The 17,363-nt window shown below is 39.1% G+C and overlaps 2 protein-coding genes across 8 annotated transcripts in view; both read left to right on the top strand.

Moving 5' to 3' along the window:
• The window catches only part of XRN1 (5'-3' exoribonuclease 1), a 36,634-nt gene extending 28,309 nt beyond the window's left edge, over window positions 1-8,325 (top strand). The window contains exons 33-43 of the mRNA XM_068405758.1: window positions 333-428; window positions 650-764; window positions 1,288-1,352; window positions 1,752-1,862; window positions 2,235-2,360; window positions 2,703-2,854; window positions 3,173-3,356; window positions 3,568-3,681; window positions 3,763-3,886; window positions 4,891-5,042; window positions 5,247-8,325. Coding sequence (XP_068261859.1) covers window positions 333-428; window positions 650-764; window positions 1,288-1,352; window positions 1,752-1,862; window positions 2,235-2,360; window positions 2,703-2,854; window positions 3,173-3,356; window positions 3,568-3,681; window positions 3,763-3,886; window positions 4,891-5,042; window positions 5,247-5,537 — 1,530 coding nt within the window. The 3' untranslated portion in view covers window positions 5,538-8,325. The remainder of the gene's footprint in view (window positions 1-332; window positions 429-649; window positions 765-1,287; window positions 1,353-1,751; window positions 1,863-2,234; window positions 2,361-2,702; window positions 2,855-3,172; window positions 3,357-3,567; window positions 3,682-3,762; window positions 3,887-4,890; window positions 5,043-5,246) is intronic.
• A 1,520-nt stretch (window positions 8,326-9,845) lies between these two features.
• GK5 (glycerol kinase 5) overlaps window positions 9,846-17,363 on the top strand; it is a 30,699-nt gene continuing 23,181 nt past the window's right edge. For 4 of the 7 annotated variants that reach the window (XM_068405750.1, XM_068405754.1, XM_068405751.1 and 1 more), the window contains exons 1-2: window positions 15,131-15,281; window positions 16,438-16,531. In XM_068405750.1, the coding sequence (XP_068261851.1) occupies window positions 15,150-15,281; window positions 16,438-16,531 (226 nt within the window). In that variant the 5' untranslated portion in view covers window positions 15,131-15,149. Of the gene's footprint in view, window positions 9,973-12,605; window positions 12,758-15,101; window positions 15,282-16,437; window positions 16,532-17,363 lie in introns of those variants that run through there. The other 3 variants (XM_068405756.1, XM_068405757.1, XM_068405755.1) reach the window with 3 other exon arrangements.

A 17,363-nucleotide genomic window follows, 5' to 3' on the forward strand; every position in this document is an offset into this window, starting at 1 on the left:
AATTATTATTGGAGTCTAATTATACTCGGTGATCTTTCCTATGTTCATAACTTCAGTTAATAACAAAACAAAAACAGTCTCAAAACAAACTAAGCTCATTTCAGTTTAATAGTGATTCTTAGGAAAAGTTGTTATATAAATATAACCCACCACAGTTTCGTAAGTTAAATACCTGCGAGTTCTACTAGTGTCAGTATGAAAATTTCTGTTGTCTGAGCACTGTTAAACTTGGACCTTACGATTTTCAGAATGTCTTTGTATATGATTAGCTGTTCAAAAGTTGAGTTTATAGCTGCTGAGTTTGTTGGGGGTGTTGTTTCTTATTTTGTCAGACACAGAGTAAGCAAGATGATGAGTTCTGCAGCATATGGCAATCATTGCAGAGTTCTGGGAAGTCTCACCACATTCAGCAAAACATGCATGAGAAGGTTAGTATATAAACTTTAAACTGATCCCTGGGTTTAAAATATGAAGGTACTTAATTTTATATGTCAGTTCATTACATCAGAAAACTTTCTAGTTAATGTTACAAATAAATCCTCTGGATGAAAGTATTGTTACACGGGGTATGCATAGCTTTGGAAAGAGGTAATCATACGGGACTACTATGTAAATGATAGATACATAGATTTGATGTTTGAAATCCTAGGGTGCAGTTCTACCTCAGGAAATCAAGCTGGGAACTGGCAATCAGTTCTATAAGCCAGGATTCAATGACAGCAGCTTTAAAGGCCAGCAAAGAAAACAGGAGCCGTATAAAAAATGTAAGTTCTATAATTAGAAACTTTGTTTAGGAGAACTACTTGCTTTATCTGATCTTCATTGAAATGCCTATTGCGTTTTTTGTAGTTATCGACAGAAAATAGGTTATTATAGTTATATAACAAGTGCAACATTGTGTTTATTGTCAAATAATGCCCCTGGTGTGCATATTAGGTTATTCCATACTTAATCCTGAACCTTTTAATCAAGCTGTTCTGCATTATGTTGACTTTCCACCCATCTGATATAAAAACAAAACAAAAAAAAACCGCAACTTGACTTTGAAAATTTGCTTGTGATCATATTTGTAGAATATAAAATTAGATATATTATTACATATGCTTAGTTTTATTTTATTCTACAAGAAAAGCATACACCAAATGACCTATGAAGTATGAATTAAACATTTGATGCAACCATTCATATTAATGCAACTCTGTGTACTTGTATGGAGTTATCAATTTTTTTGAGTCGATTATTGTTGCGGTTTTTAAGAGTATTTCAAAAAAATGCATTCTTTTGTAGTTAAAGAAGATTCCAAAGTTACAAGAGGTGAAAGTCAGCCACATAATAAAATATCAAACAAACAGGTAATTTCTTCTGTACTGAATACATGTATTCTTTTCATTTTACTCTGATCTGATTCATCATTTTACAGATTTCTCTTTAACGGGCATCTTAGTTGATTCTTTTACTAGGCAAATTTTATTTTGGAGATTTTTTTATTTTCTCTAGAGATTTTATAGACAGAAAATGAGAGAAGGTGCATAAGATGTATAATGATGATACCAAGTGATTTTCCTGTTACTTACAGACTCTTGAGAGCTATGCTGTAATGAGAAAACACAAATACTAGGTTTCCAGTAAGCTGAAACCCTTTAAGAATATTAGCTTGTGAAAGCTATTTGCAGATGCATTTCTAATATGATTGTGTTGTAAGGAGTAATGGAGTATTAGTATTCAATAATAAATGCTGCATTTTATTTCAGAATTTTGCAGGTGTGAATAAGTACAATGTCAAACTTTTGAAGAGGAATGAAAGTCCCAACATGCCTGTAATTCAGAAGGCTGCAGTTGATGGTCCCTGTACAGGTGGAAAGGTAGGATCTAGACAGATGATTTTCTAGTGCTCTTTGAGTAACTTCAGTTTCCAGTCCATTTTGTTCCAGTTATTCCTGGTCACTTGTGTGCAAATTCATTTTTATGACAGATACAAGACAAACCTATATAGCTTTGATCATTCTTTAAATCAGTTCTCTATTGGTCAATACTTGGATCTTTTTAGTACGCAAAACATGATGTAGTCTCTGGATATCTGTTCACACTCTGAGCAGACATGACTATGATCTGTCCAAGCTAAGAGAAAAAAATCCTGAATGAGCATAAAATTCATCTCAAACTAATATACCCTCCCTCTTGCATCTGCTTGTAATATGCTAACTTGATGTACCTTTTTTTTCATTTGTTTTAAGAAGGACAATGAACTTGAAAGCCTTCTAGCTTCTTTGAAAATTTCCAAAGCAAATGAAGTGCAGACTTATTCCAAGGAAGCAGGAGCTACAAATGAAGAACATCTGTCACCACAATCATTTGCTATGGTCTGTATACTGCAGGAATCATTCCATTGCAATTTAGCATCTGCTATCTTAGCATCAGTGCTTCTATTTAAAGAAACTCTATGAAACCTCATACTGCCTTTTTAAACATTGATGCAAAGAATCTTTTAAACATTGATGAGCTTTTAATTAGCTATTCTTAAAGAAAATTAACAAACACATTTGTTTATGCCAAGATGCTGTTATCTGTGCTTTGATAAAATGTAACTGATAGGAAAACAAAAATTCAGATTTTGTTACCGATTATGATATTCGGAGTTAAGTAAGAAGGTGGGGTTATCTGAATGCCATCATGTCCCTGAATGGTTTATTTTATTTTTAAAGAAAGGAACACAGATGCTCAAGGAGATTTTGAAGATAGATGGCTCTTACCTGGAAACAAGGAATGATGTGAAATCCCAAGTTAATGATGTTCCTGTTCCCCCTAGTAGACAGGATTGCCATGGAGCTGCCTTCCAATATAGACAAACAAAAAAAAATGGGTATGTTTAGACATCAGCTCATAGTTCAGAGCTTCACCTTGTAGTGACATTTTAGAACATAGCTAATAGTATAGTACTGATCTTCAAAATATAGTAATAACATGTCCATCTTTTTTCAGTTCTACTTCTTTATTCAGATCTAACAATCTCTTTCTATATAGTCTCCTGGGTTTTGTTAATCAGATATGAAAATACCAGGAAAAAAAAAATCAAATATGCTTTTTTTTTTTGCTAATAACAAAGTTGCTAACCTTTCAGTGCAGGAAATGTTTGTGATACAGCTTGCTTTTTTTTTCCTCCCCCCTCCCTTTTGTCAGCTGCTTATATGAACAAGCCTCATAGCAGTGGAGGCCCTCAGAACACACCAGCACTGGAAACTGGAGGTCACCCTTTTGCTTGTCCACAGCCTGCACTGTCTACTGTTTCTGAACTTTCTCGTATTTGTTCTCTTGTTGGAATGTCGCAACCCGATTTCTCTTTCCTGAAAACACCACAGGTAAAAAGCTTTTTCTGCCAAAGTTGAAGTTCTCAACTTTGTTTCAACTGTCCTATATTAAACATTTGGACTCAGAACTGAAATCCATCTAAAAATAAACCTTAGCTCCTTTTGTTGCCTTTTTTCAAAACAAACAAATCCCTTGTTTCCGTCTCCCAGTGTGTTTGTCAACAATACAAATTCCCTCAGAAATCTTATCTTGTTTTTCTAGACCATGACAGTTTGTCACATAAAATTATCAAATGGTTTGTTGGTTCGTGGACCGCAGTGTCATTCTGAAGCTGAAGCAAAGGAGAAAGCTGCGCTTTTTGCTTTACAGCATTTGGTGAGGATGCAAAGAATCTTCTAAAATCTTTGTCTCTATTGCATTGCATCTGTTTGTAATCCTCCATTTCCCTCTTCATAGAGTTCTATAGGTATAAACTTCCCTTTGCCTCCACCTCCGCCTCCACCAATGTTTCCAAATTATCAACCGCTGGGAGTTCCTGTACCATCTGGACCTATTCCTCCAGTATTTGCACAACCCCCTGGTAAGTATTTGACTAGTACACATTTCAAATATTGTAATGATATCCTGTAATTCTAATAGTTCTTTATATGAAAATGAGTGCCTTCCAGAAAGCCCCATTTTTGGTCTTTGTGTATATAGTTGTATGTCTGAACTGCTTTGAAAACAGTTCGTGAATCTTTTCTCATCAATATGCACATTAATTCAATACAAAGAATCACATCTCTCCCAATTATTTCTTTTCCTCAAGAATATATTTGTCCATTCAGTCTTAGGAGTTTTTTGTTTGTTTTTTTTCCCTTCAAAACAATAGTAATTAGTTCAAAGCTGATATAGTCCCAGTCCAGAATTCATAAGAAATCTCTTCCTTGGTTTTATATATGGATTTTTTTTCTCCCCTGTATAGTTAATGGTTATCCATGCATTAGTGTTTTTATTTGTTTATATCCAACTTTCACTGAAGTGCTGCATCACAATCTTGTACACTGCCAAACACGAGCATGGTAAGCAAACCCCCCCAAAATTTCTACAAATGCAAGTGGCATTTCTGGTTCTCGTCTGTTTTGTGTTCTACTAAAGCTCAGGTTCACAGGTAGTAATTAATGAGTCAGCACCATTGTAGCAACTTAGTAACCCATATCACAGCTGCTACATCTCTTTTCCCTGGGGTTTCTATATTGTTGACTTGTTTCAAAAGGATGGCCTAAACTTGCAGCCTTCTACTAATATAGTTCACTCAGCTAAGGATGCAAAGATCCTAAATTAGTGCGCTCTGAAATGCAGATGCCATGACTTAGTGCTCTTAACTGTGCTGTCATCTAGGTGTAGTACTGTAAAAGCAGAACTGTTTGGGATTTTTTTTATAATAAATAAATACTTCTCTATTTTCATGTAAATACGAAGAATATGAGGCTTTATTGGAAAGAGGAACAATGTGCAGACAAATGTAGCTGGGGTACTTTTGGGGTCTTGGGGAGTTGGTATCCTCTTTTTGAAGAAAGAGCTAAAAGTTACTTATTTTCACAGCTAATATAATGCCTCCATCATCTCACATGTTTGGTCCAGTGTCGTGGGGAGCTCCAGTGCCTAAACATTATTATCCTGGCTCCTTTCCAGGAAATGTGTCTCTGGCAGGAACTATACCAGTTGGTTCTCACAACCAGTTTATACCTCTGCAGGTAAGATTGGCAGGTTTGTCTTAATGTTCTGGTTTTGTAAAAAAAAAAGTGCCTAGATGATGAATGCAACAACACCCCTACTGTGAAGCACTATTTAGTATTAGAAAATTATTGTTAAAAAATTGTATGCATGTTTTCTGAAAGTGGAATATTTGCAGTTTTTTGAGAATGCATTCTGTTAAATAATATTTATTTAATTTAAAGGTAACTAAAAAAAGGGCTGCTAGCAAGAAAAACTTTGAGCTCAAGGAGTTTCAGAGTTCCCCTCAAGCTGCACCACTAAAGAATGAACAGCCAGTGTCTTCTGACCACATTCAGCAAGATAGTTCTTCAGCTCCTTTAAAATCTTCTCAAGCCGCTCAATCCACTGTTTCATTTCAAGACAATGTGGCTACTCCAAGTGTTCCTCATAAAAAATCAACACCAAAAACTTCCAGCAAGCGAAAGCAGAGAAAGCTGGCTGTCAATTTTGGCGCACCAAAATCTTCAGAATAAAGATGGTAGCTAGGTATATCTTTCTCTTCCCCCACTGTATGTTTTATCATTTAAAAAAATCAGAAAGCTCTATTAAAAAGACCAGCCACTTTAAGTATAGGATAGAATGAAATACATTTTATTTGCTATGATTTTCAGGTTGTTATGAAAACTATAAAAATTATGTTAAAACTTAATTATTTTGACTTAAAATAGCAAAAGCCAGGAAATGCTGAGTTTAGGTTACCACGCCATCCATTGTGCCTAGGTTTCTAAACAGTGGCTTACAGACTATACCCGGTAAGCAGCAATAACAGTGGCAACCTTAATTCAGAATTGCTGTGCTTTTTGGGAGGGATATGGAGCGGTAATAAGTTGGGCATCTAACGTTGCTTAGTATGACGTTTTGTATTCTAAATTATTTTTAAATAGCGTAGTAAGATAGAAAGGAAAAATTATTTAAATGCAGCTTCTACACTGGCTTTCCGGGTCCTTCTGAGTTGAATCAATGTGACTAAAACCTAACTACAGTGGAACTGCCGAATTCATTTTAACTATGAACTGCTAGGTTTTATAGCAGAGGGCAACAACTTTACAACTTCCAAAACGTGGGTATTATTGTATCTCTAGTATTAGAGTGGCAAAAAGTGGTTGCTGATGCAGAATCTGTTCCAGGAGATTAATTTATAGGGTGTATTGAATAAAAAAAAAAAAAAAATTTGCAAAGTAGAGACCTCTTTGGTAAAGTACATGTAATTTTTTTAATCTAGTGGCATTATCAATTTCATTGTTTTCTGATGATAAAATAACATAGATATCTACTACATATCTGCATAGCCTCCTAAAATGGTAGTGATATCCTGATTTTTTTCTAAATTATAAAAATGGCCGGAGTTTAAAGATGTCCATTTGTGTAGTATTGCTATCAGTTATGTTTACTTAGAGTCTGTTTCTCCCTCTAATAGTCTGCACTCTGAAACCTTTTCTATGGTAGGTTATTTTTTGTTACTAGTGACTTTTAATATTTATTTCTTAGTTTTGTAATAAAGTTCTGTGTAGTAAAATTAAATTATGAGAAACTGTTACTATTGGTTCCATAAGAATGTTCAGACAAAAAGCCGCCTTGTATTTTTGGAGGGAGCTATGTTTTAAAAGAGGTAACTCCCATTGTTCTTAGTTCATATAGGAAAAAAAGAAGGCTCACAGGTTCCTGTACTATTTTTAACACACATGTACCATTCTTATTGACATTAATGTCTTCAGTCTAAGAGAAAATTTGAAGCTTCAGTTGGTGCTGTTTGCTGACATTGATGAAATTTCATTTTTCTTCTTTATTCTAATCTGTTCCAGAAAAAATATTTTTCCTCTAAGGCCCAGGAAGCTTAGAAATGAAGCATACTTTAGTGATTCATTTTGTTGTCTCCAAACAGGTTTCATGTTGAATCTGCAAGTCTGTAGACTTTCATTCAGTTCCCCTACCTTGTTCTTTGCCTCCATTTCTTGGTGTAGTACCAAGTTTCACATTGTTACTATGTTATAGGATTTTTTTAATATTAATTTCTCCAAAACAGTTGTTGCCTCAGCAGTATTTGTAGAATAGCAGCAAGCCCTACAAAAAGGATCACAGAGGTAAAAACAAGGGTAGGAAATTTTATTTCATTTTACTTAATATCACAAACCTTGTAGAATAGTCTATATACAGTCTAAAAATACATTGATTTTGTTGTTCTCTTCATAGCCATCTAGTCTCAAGAGGGTTTGAAGCCATATTCCATGAAGGGAAAGTTGTACGTTTTGGTGATTTATTGTCATTAGCAACATGAGACTGACACATTGCTGACATGCCAATGTTTTACAAGTGTTTATGTGAAATTTAGTTAGGAAACACAGATGTTAGGCCCCTATATCCTATATGAATTATCTGATCATCAGAGAAAAGATCTGTTTAGAAATTCCTGTGATGGAGGTGAGACTACGTTAGATTCTTGCATCACAGAATTTTGACATATCTGAATAGCCAGTTTATGCAGATTTTTTAGAAACAAAGTTATGAAGGACACTATACTCTTAACACCGGTAAACATAACAATTTTTAGTATTAATTATTTCAGACGAAGACTTCCTCTCTCTCTTCAAGTAGAATTGCTATATTCAGTATATATAGCTGGTTAAACACTTTATTCTGTAGCTGCTGCATATTGTATTAGTCCCTGGGTTTCAGTTTATATATTCTATGATAATGACTGCCTGGTGCCCAGTTAATTACAGTTTTACATGTCCTGGTAGATGTGAAATCTGCATTGACCTATGCCATGTCCCCTATGATTTCAGTTTTATATTTTAACAAGGTGATTATGTTTAATTCATACAGATATAAATTTAAGCATTTGTTTTTCTCATAGATATAAAGTATTTTGTAAGCACTGGAGTTTTTCATTAGATCTTATACAGAGCAGTATTTTACTAAAAATCCAAAAGGGAAGACTTTTATGTGCGCATTTTTGTAGTTTCTGATTTTTTTTAAATAACTTTTCATTGTTTATCTGCCAAGTGAAATGTTTTAAATTTGCATATGAATGGATACAGGATGTATTTTTTGTGCTGTTTAGTGTTAAGTGTGCATTTGCAGATTTTTAGCATGTAGTTGCACAAAGGATTGTGCAAAGATATTTTAAAATATGAATATATGATACACTGAAGGAAAAACATTCATAAAAGTAAAATGCTATATAAAACTTTAATGCAATAGAATAATTTTATAAATTGTGTCTGTGTCTGCTTGGATTAAATATTGAAACAAGAAACATTATTTACTTTCACTGTTTTATTTCCAAATACTATATGGGAACTTCTGAATGCTCCAAACTAAGATTTTAAGACATAAATTAAATCTCATGAAGCCCCATTTCTGTGATTCTCAGAAGCAGCAGCTGCCCACCTCTGAGCTGTTTCTTGATCGCTTTCAACTACTACTCAGGTAAAGATAGGAAGTTGTTAAAAAGGCTGTTGGTCGCTTTGCAATTAAAAGCATTTAGCTAGATACTGATCTTCTAAAATTTTTTGGCCTCTGTCACCCATTAAATTAAAAAAAAAAAAAAAAAAAAAAGCAAAAAGCTATACAAAAGGCAGTAAGATTACTTTGCAGCCAGTTCAGTCCTAGTGGTTCTTAACAAGGTGCAAAACCAGCTGATGGCTGAAAAACAGGAGAAGCCATGGGTACCAGGAAATACTTGACACCCTTTTTCTGTACCTGGAGCAAAACATTGTGCTGAGATTTTTGCTAGAGTAGAGTAAGAATAGTGACCTCAATTGTAACAAGTGAGAATAGTAACCTCATTTGCACTAAAACCAGTGTAATGTGTTTTAATTTCTTTAAGAGACAAATGGCAAGTTACATTTCCTAACTGAATTTCCTCATCCCCAATAAGGGCAGTTTTATAAAATTCCAAATTGCTAAATTAATGTTACTAGATTTTACCCTTATTTTAGAGAGGGTAAACTTCTTCACCTTTGTATTGTATATATATACCATGTGCTGAGTTTTGTTCTGTTTGACCAGTTCTCTCTAAGATTATGTTCAAACTCTACTTGTTGTTCCCTTTTAAAGCATAATTAACACTGTAGTCATGCCAGTTAATTCTTAGTATCTTTGGTTGTGAGTTATGAACTTTTTTAGGATGTGTCTTTTGCTAACTGCAGCACCAGCTTTTCATGTAGAGAGATGTTATTTTCCTTCTTGTAGATTATTGTGTGAATTAGTGTGTTTAAAGCAACTAGCATAAAGAATGGAGTACACTGTTAACATGACCAGCTGCTGCAGCTTTGTGTAACAATATTCTGTATAGAACAACAGTCTGGTTGGTATATACATTCAGGTCGTATTACTCAACATGAAGACACCAAGGTACAATCTTGCATTTCTTACGCTCTCTTCAAATTATTAGTCGATAGCCTTAGGTACTGCAGTTATCCTGCATGGCAAGGTCTGCCTCGTTACTCTTCCCATCTCAATATATAGCGCTAAAGAAAACTAAAACAAATTAAGCAAAGGGATAACTTTAAAATATATCAGTTTGTGCATAAGTTTTGCATGGACACTCCCATTCAAAAATTAAGTGACTTTGATTCAATTTAGTTTAGTTCATCTGAACTACTATATAGGTGACCCCTGAGAGTGAGGAATCTCAAAGAAGGAATGGTTACTTACAGTAAGGGATTTATTCTTTTTATTTGAGATGTGATCTCCATATGTATTCCATAATCAGCCTTCCTTACTACTGAGAGACAGTTATGTTCTTCTCTTTCTGTCTCTGGAAAGGGGACACAGTGACACCAAGGGCATAAGGGCAGTCTGAATACACACTCTTGGCCAAAAGAATCCCAATTCAGGTGCATGAGGACCCATGAATATTGAGACTGTAACAGATACAATTTTCGAAGAATCAGATATCATGAGGTAAGTAGCTGGTGTTTATTAAAAGAATCCGTTGTTCCAACAACAGTTCCTTATTGCTGCCAATTTTTGACAGGGTGTTTAGTCTTATTTTTCTGTAATTTACAAATTTCGTGTTTCATTTCTGCTTTGAAAGACCATACAAATCTAAGAGAACGGAAGGATTTCACAGTGCCATCAAGTGCAAATAGTAAACCTGATTCCTGTTACTTGAAAGGACAGAGAAAGCATTTTTCATTAAAACCTATTTTTTTCTTGTAAGACTTGATCAGTAAGTGTTACTGCATCAGCATGGCTTTATGAAAGTTGATAATTGCCCGTAGTCCGGTATTTTGTGTAATGGCAAGAAAGACAAAGGCTGGCAATCAAAAGCCAAAATGTAATTTCTGTGCCAGTAACAATAGCAATAAAATTCAAAGTTGGTGTTGAGGGTACAGGGTAAAGCAAGAACTGGGATTTCAGTTCAAGCAAGTGATCTATTTCAGAGTAACCTATGCTTTAGATTTATCACTAATTTGGGATAGAACATGACATTACTATTAGCTCCTGATGTTTCTTCCAGTACATATTTATTTGAAACAGCTGAAATGCTTTGTCAGTCATTGAAACTTAACACAGCAGGGTAAATGGAGAGCAGTGTAGGCTGCTGGAACCTCCGAGTTTACTGAGCATGTATAGAGATGGTTCATTCTGCTTCTAGATTTTTCTGTGTTTAAATTTTTTCCTTTTCCTTCCCCTTGCTTTCTTTTGTAATTCCTTTTTTTTTTTTTTTTTTAAGTGGCTAGGTCTTACTGAAACAGTAGTTCTTAAGTGCTTTTTCATCCCTTTAGCCTGTAGTGTATCCGTTCTCTTGTTCTTAAATTTCATTGATGGCCATTTTCCTCTCTTCATTTTTAGATTTTTTTCCTGTGAATTTCCAGACTTTGAAATCAATGTTCTTTTAAAGAGCTGTTTAGCCCTAGATTTTCTAGGTACAAATTACCATTTCTCACACGTATATACACACGCACACACATATATATGCAGATATGTGACTCAGTCTCTCATTTTCTCAAAGCTATTCACAGTTCTGTCACTTATAGTCCACATCATAATTCCTTAAGAGAAATCCAGAGGATGATGGACATTATCTCATATATACACATTGCACATCTCCACATGTGGATATTACTTAGGATGGGTTAAAAGCATGGGCAAGTAATGAAACATTAACAGAATAAGTATACCAGTTTTCACTTCACTTGCTTTGGTAAATAAATTCTTGGCTTAAAACCTGATTGTCCTAAAGTCCGCCTCATTCTCTGGCAAAGGTTACTCCTGTCGCAGAGCTGGCAGAAAGGAAGGGACTGCTTGTGCCTCAGGTACGATGCAAAACCTCACATATTTGGGCACAGTTTTGATGTGCAATTCTCTAGTGAAAATGCTGCCTTAACCAGTCTCTTGTTCCCACTGGATCGTGCCAAACTGTTTGTATCACCACATTACGAACCATATCAAGGAATTAATCTGATTGAAACTCTTTCCCCCATGTTATTTTTCAGCCTGATAGTTCACCGTGGAGCCACATGAACAGCTGTGCTGGTACAACAGTTCACAGTGTGAGGGTGGGATGATTTAGCAAGAGTGGAACTGCTTAAGAAACATCCCATCGCTGCCTAAAACTCCAATCACCCGCGAAGCTAAAATGCTAGATTAACTGATGTCGTATATGATTCTGTCTGTTGACTTCAAGGAGAGTGGTAAATTCTGTCAGGAGTACAGGAGGAACTGCTGAGAATGGTCGTGTGGTAAATTATTGCAGCAAAATTTGCCACAAGGTCATTGCTTTCATGTTGGGTTGTCTGTTAAGTCTCCAGGCAAAGCTTAATGAATGATGTATGTGGGCTGCACCAACCAATGGAGCAATAGATATTAGTGGGCTCTTTCTTATTTAAATACAGTCTAAGGACCCTGAGGCCAATGCTTTCATAATGTTAAAACTCCTTAAAGTGGTAGAGCTACGGAGTGGGTAAAATGTTAAATAGTTTGATGAGGCAGTAGAAGGGTAGATGCATCTTGACAAAATACAGCTAAGGAAGGGAAGTTAAAGAAAAAAACATGCATTAGAAGTTTTAGGTCTTGATCTCCTAGATTCCAGTAGCTGGAATCCTGTTAGCACTGCCAGTGGCAAGTTTGCTTCATACTGGAAGCGCGGCATGAGCGAAGAGGCTCCTATGTATCAGGTGTACAACAGAAATGCAGCTGAGAATACCTTTATTTAAAAGAAAAAATAAGTTACCTATTTCAAAGACAGTTTAATCAATAATTTGGAAATTTTAATTAATAATCTGGTCCTAGAAAATGTCAGAATCATGTTTTCTTTCTAGTAATTAGGTCTGCTGGATCTGTAGCGCTCCCATCTCTCAAGGCCTATTTTAACCTGGATAACTGGGGCAAACCCCTCTTGCTTGGCATCCTCTAAAGTGTACTTGTTGCTGACGGAGCCATGCTGAGCACGATGACATTGCTTACAAATATCCAATATAAATTACTCATGGTGGGTGTTTTGCCATCACTGCCAGTGATGGAGGATCTTCTTGTCCCTGATGTTCTGCTGTTTGGTTGTTTTTATTTAATAACTCTTTCCTTCACTACAGCATTGGACAGGTCCCTGGAGTGCCTCCACTCCTTCATTTGGTTTGATATTCCAGTAAAAGACAAGACCAGTCATGCTTTCCAGAGACCAAAGAAATGGAGGATTTCAGCAGGGAAGATGCAGAAGGATGGGACATAGCTGCTGCAGTAATTGGTACGTGACCCCAGGTGTGTGAATTCTCTGTATTCGCAACAGTGGAAATGGCACCTGCATGCTCGCACTCAAATAGGCAGACTAGGGTGGTAGGAGAGGGTTATACAGGCTTGTTATCAGCGTTGCAGTGCAGTGTAAGAGGAGGTGTCCGTACGCCCAGTCAGTTTCTTGTCTGTGCTAAGATGGACTTGGGGTTTTTACCCATGTTAGCGATAAGATTTTTCTCTGAGAGTGACAGAGGCTTTGGACAGACAAAGAGTGCCTGTGTGGGAATGATACTATTTATGACAAAATAGCATAAGCTAATGCCAGATAACTTGGGTGGACAAGCTATGCATGTCTGAAAACCTGTTGCCTCCTTTATTGCATTGATTTTATGACATTGCAAACAGAACAATAACATAAAATTTGTATTTCATAAGCCTCATAAATTGAGCAATTCTAATACATACTATATAATTGGGATTATGTATGGACTGCAATTATGCAAGTTGGTTCATGTTATCTTTTTCCAACGTATACATGGTGTTCCTTTTCAAGATGCATCTAAGTTCTTATTAACATATTAAACGGAGTTTAAGATTTATGTGAAGAAATTGGCTTATGGGTCACTTCCATGCAATACAGTGAATCAGAGGGGTATGTATTTCTTATATTAAGAGCTTGTAAAAGAAAAAAGTAACCTGCACCTCCATTTCTTTTTGAAATTTTGCTTCATCTTGCAGTGAGATGGGCCCCCATTGTATTGATGCTGTAAAAACATGAAGGATGTCTAGATGCATTTTCCCAATTTTACTTAAGGCTTCATAGTTTTTGAATGTTTGGAGAGGTTTTAGCCTTTTGTACCAGTTACACATGTTGAATCTTATTTAGGGAGCTTTCTTCAGGAGTTCTAAATAATTATTATTTACTGCAACTAACAGAATAATTAAATTAGTTTGAAGAAAAATAGTCTTATTCAGATATGAAGTACTTGATACCTTTCTCTGACATACATCTATTAGATGTGCATAGAGAGATTATAACTTGTCAAGTTATAGTGAAAGAGAATATAAAACTCAAAGAGATTATGACTTTTTAACGAGTCGTTCCTTAGGGAGGAGAGATAAAGCAGCCATTCCTTGGCCTTCTTTTTCACATGCCTTCAGTTCCCCATGATCCCAGCCTTTATCCCAGTGACCTCTGCGACTGCCCGGGTGAAGGGGGAGCCTCTCCTTATCCGGCTTTCACTGTCGTTAGTATTCCTGTTTTAAAGATCCCGTAACATCTGACTGTTATCCCACGTAATACCCTTCTGTTGTTCATAGCGCAACTTTTTGTAAGAGGGGCCAAACAGAAGTGCAAGGGGAAAATACTTTCTGTGTATTTTTTGCTTTTGCTTTTCCTGCTCTGATTAAATGAGGAGTTAAAACTAATTGACTAATCTTCTAATTAAGGTTAAAACTAGATTCAACTGATACTAGTTTGGGGTTAAATGTCCTGAATTTTATTGCGTAACTGAGAGTATTTCTGGTTGTTCCTGTTTAAAATCCACCGCCCCAGCTAAGGGCAGTACAGGAATGTTTCTGTCACTAACTCTGTTCAAAACAGTAATTTTAAACGTGGTTCCCGCTCTGAAGGAAGGTGATGGCACAAAGGAAGCACTGCAGATGAAGACTTGATATAATTACATATCACTTGTTCACTGACACTCAGTGCCTTCAGTGACAAATCCTGAGTGACCATGCCTGGTTGTTTACCAAAACCCTGTTTCCATGTGGTGCGGCTGTAAGGAGCTGGGTTCAGGCAGTGCGCTCGGAGGCAGTCCTGGCACCGTGAGGGAATATTGCAGTGGCACTGGCTGAATTCTGTCTTTTAGAAACCCTTTAACATGTGGTGTTTACTTAAAAGCCTTTTACGTGCATTTGGTAAATTTATATAGAAACTGCACAGACTAAACGTGGGGTTTGGTGGTTTTGCTCTGATGTGGGAACCCGGTGCCCGGGGCCCGGCCACGCTGAGAACGCGCCACCGCTGCCGGGAGACCCGCGCTCCCCCTGAGGCAGCGGGCGCGCTGGTGCCGCCGTCCCCGCCAGAGCCGGCGGCAGGGAGCTGCGCCGCCCGGTCGCCGTACCCGCCGCGGCCTAGCGCTGGTCTCTGCCGCAGGGCCAGGGAGGGGGCGGTGGCTGCCAGGCCGCGGCCTGCGGAGGCCGCCCCGGCGCCCGCCCCCGGCGGCGGGCGCCACCTGCCAGCCCGGCGGTATCGCCGCGGCGCGGCCCGCCTCGCGCTGCCGCGCTCCCCGCGCCCATAGGCCGGCCGGGCGCCCGCCCCGCGGCGGACCGGCGGTTTTCTGGCGGGCGGCTGCCGTCCGGCCGCACTCCGCGATCCCCTGCGCGCCGGGCCGCGGCGGGCGATGCCGTGCGGGCAGCAGGAGAGCGGCGCCGGCCCCGCGCGGTACGTGCTGGGGGTGGACGTGGGCAGCACGGTGGTGAAGTGCCACGTCTATGACCGGGCGGCCGCGGTCAGAGGCTCCAGCTGCAGGAAGGTGAATCCGCGGCGGGGGGGGGGCAGCGGGGCGGCGCCCTCACCTCGCCGCCGGGCCGGGCGGGACTCGGCGGGCGAGGGCAGCCTGAGGCAGCATTTGCCTCAGCAGCCGTCGCCGGAGGCGGGCGCCTGCGGGCGGGGCCGAATGTGCCCGCTCTCCCCCGGCTGCCGGGCGGTTTCGACCTGCGGGTCTCCGGGTCCCTCACCGTGCGGGGTGCCCAGGCGGGGCGCAGGGAGCGTTCGGAGGCGCTCACCCAGTGCGTGGGCATCCCCTGAGCCGGGTCGGGTGGGGAACGGCTTCCTGAGGGCCCTCAGAGCAGCTGGGTGAAACGAAACCCCCGACGCGGCTGGGAGCCCCACGGGGATGGCACCGCTGCGCTCGCCTCGTCCCTCTCGGCGTTTGGTCGCGCCCACCATTCCCTGTGGTGCCTTCGCTTTAGTCGCTTGTCGACTAATCCGTCTCCAAACAAAACAACTTTCGTCAGTAGACACAGCTGAGACTTGTGTAGGACTTGCATGTGCACACGTCCGATTGTGTAACAGCGCTGTGTAAAAAAGTGTTAACTTTGGAACACGAATTTCAGGCTGTTCTTTGTTTACACAGCTCGTGGTTTTGGGATCAAAGTCGCTCTCCAGAATTAACTTTTTTATTGTTAGCTGTTGCAATGAAAAGATTGCAGCGAGGGGAAGCATGAGAAATCTGATTGATTTTTGGTGATGGAAGGGGATGTTCTCAGTGGCACTGACCCACCTCTCCCTGGAAGCCCAGCTGGCAGGTGCTCCCTGGCCTGCTGTGCCACGCTGCTAGTGAGCTGCTCAGAGGCATCAACATCCAAGTCCAAGTTCAGCAGAGCCAAAAGGTTCTCTGAAAAACCTGGATTCCAGTTTGGAGCGCCGAAAGGGGTTTACAGGCTCCCCAGTTCCTGAGGGTTTGGGCTTCTTTATTCCCCCTGAACAGAGGAAATCTTCTAGAGATCATGGACTCACATTCAACCCTGTTTTAAAAGTGATAGACACTGTTGGTTGTTCTTTTGCGGTAGATTCAGAAAATTAAGAACCAAAAAAGCAAACTCAAATGTGTTGGCACAAACTTTCACAAGAATGCTGGTTTCTGTGAACTAGGGGTCATAACAACGCTGTGTATCTTTCGTGAACAGGTGGAATCACTTTATCCTCGTCCTGGCTGGGTTGAATTAGATCCTGAAGTGCTATGGAGTCAGTTTGTTGGTGTAATAAAAGAGGCTGTACAAGGTAATGGCTTATAAAGTTTGAGAAAGTAATTAATTATTCATAAAAAATCAGTAAAGTTAGTTAATTAGCTAATAAGGTTATTTTATTTATTTTAAAAAGTACTGAAAATTCATCACTGAGCACAGGTCTACAGCATACTTTAAGGCCTATTCAACCATTATGTAAAATAGGCCCCTTCAATTACTTTTTTTCTTTCAGCGGGGCCAGATTAGGATTGCAGTAGAACCAGCAGCGTACTCGATTTACATGTCAGTGACAGCGCCTTGTTGCTCCAGCGTTTTGTATATGTTCCCTTCCCTAGTGTCTGTTTGCCTTCCTCCAGATGCCTCTGTGTACTAACAGAGTAGGCTTGTTTCCTCCTCTGATTCCCCACTATTGTACTGCCGCTTTGTGTGAGCGGATGTGAGCGTATGAGAGAATGAAGGCAGGATGCTGCATAGTTGTGCTTGCTTGATTACAACCCGATATTCCCATTTTCCCCACCTAAACCACAAACAGTTCTTAGCATTCAGTTTCTGTGTTGTTCTTTTTTATTTGTACTTTAGCCTAACTTTTCCTAGTACTCTACACACTGAAACACACACAGCTCCCTTTTCTGCCAAACTTCTCATGTTCCTCCCCCACCCCTTTTCTGGATTCTGGTCTAACTGTGCACTTATTCTCCACAACTCACACAGCTTTCCTATTACACCAGTTCCAGCATTCTGCAATCCAGCATGGATCACCTTTTGTGCGACACTGATGCTATGGACCTGTCAACTGCACCACAGCTCTCTTATGGTGCCCCAGCCTCCTTGTCATGTGTGTGTGCGTCATACTCTTTCTTTCAGTG

Source organism: Nyctibius grandis, chromosome 8 (assembly GCF_013368605.1).
Source record: "Nyctibius grandis isolate bNycGra1 chromosome 8, bNycGra1.pri, whole genome shotgun sequence".
NCBI classification, from domain to species: domain Eukaryota; kingdom Metazoa; phylum Chordata; class Aves; order Nyctibiiformes; family Nyctibiidae; genus Nyctibius; species Nyctibius grandis.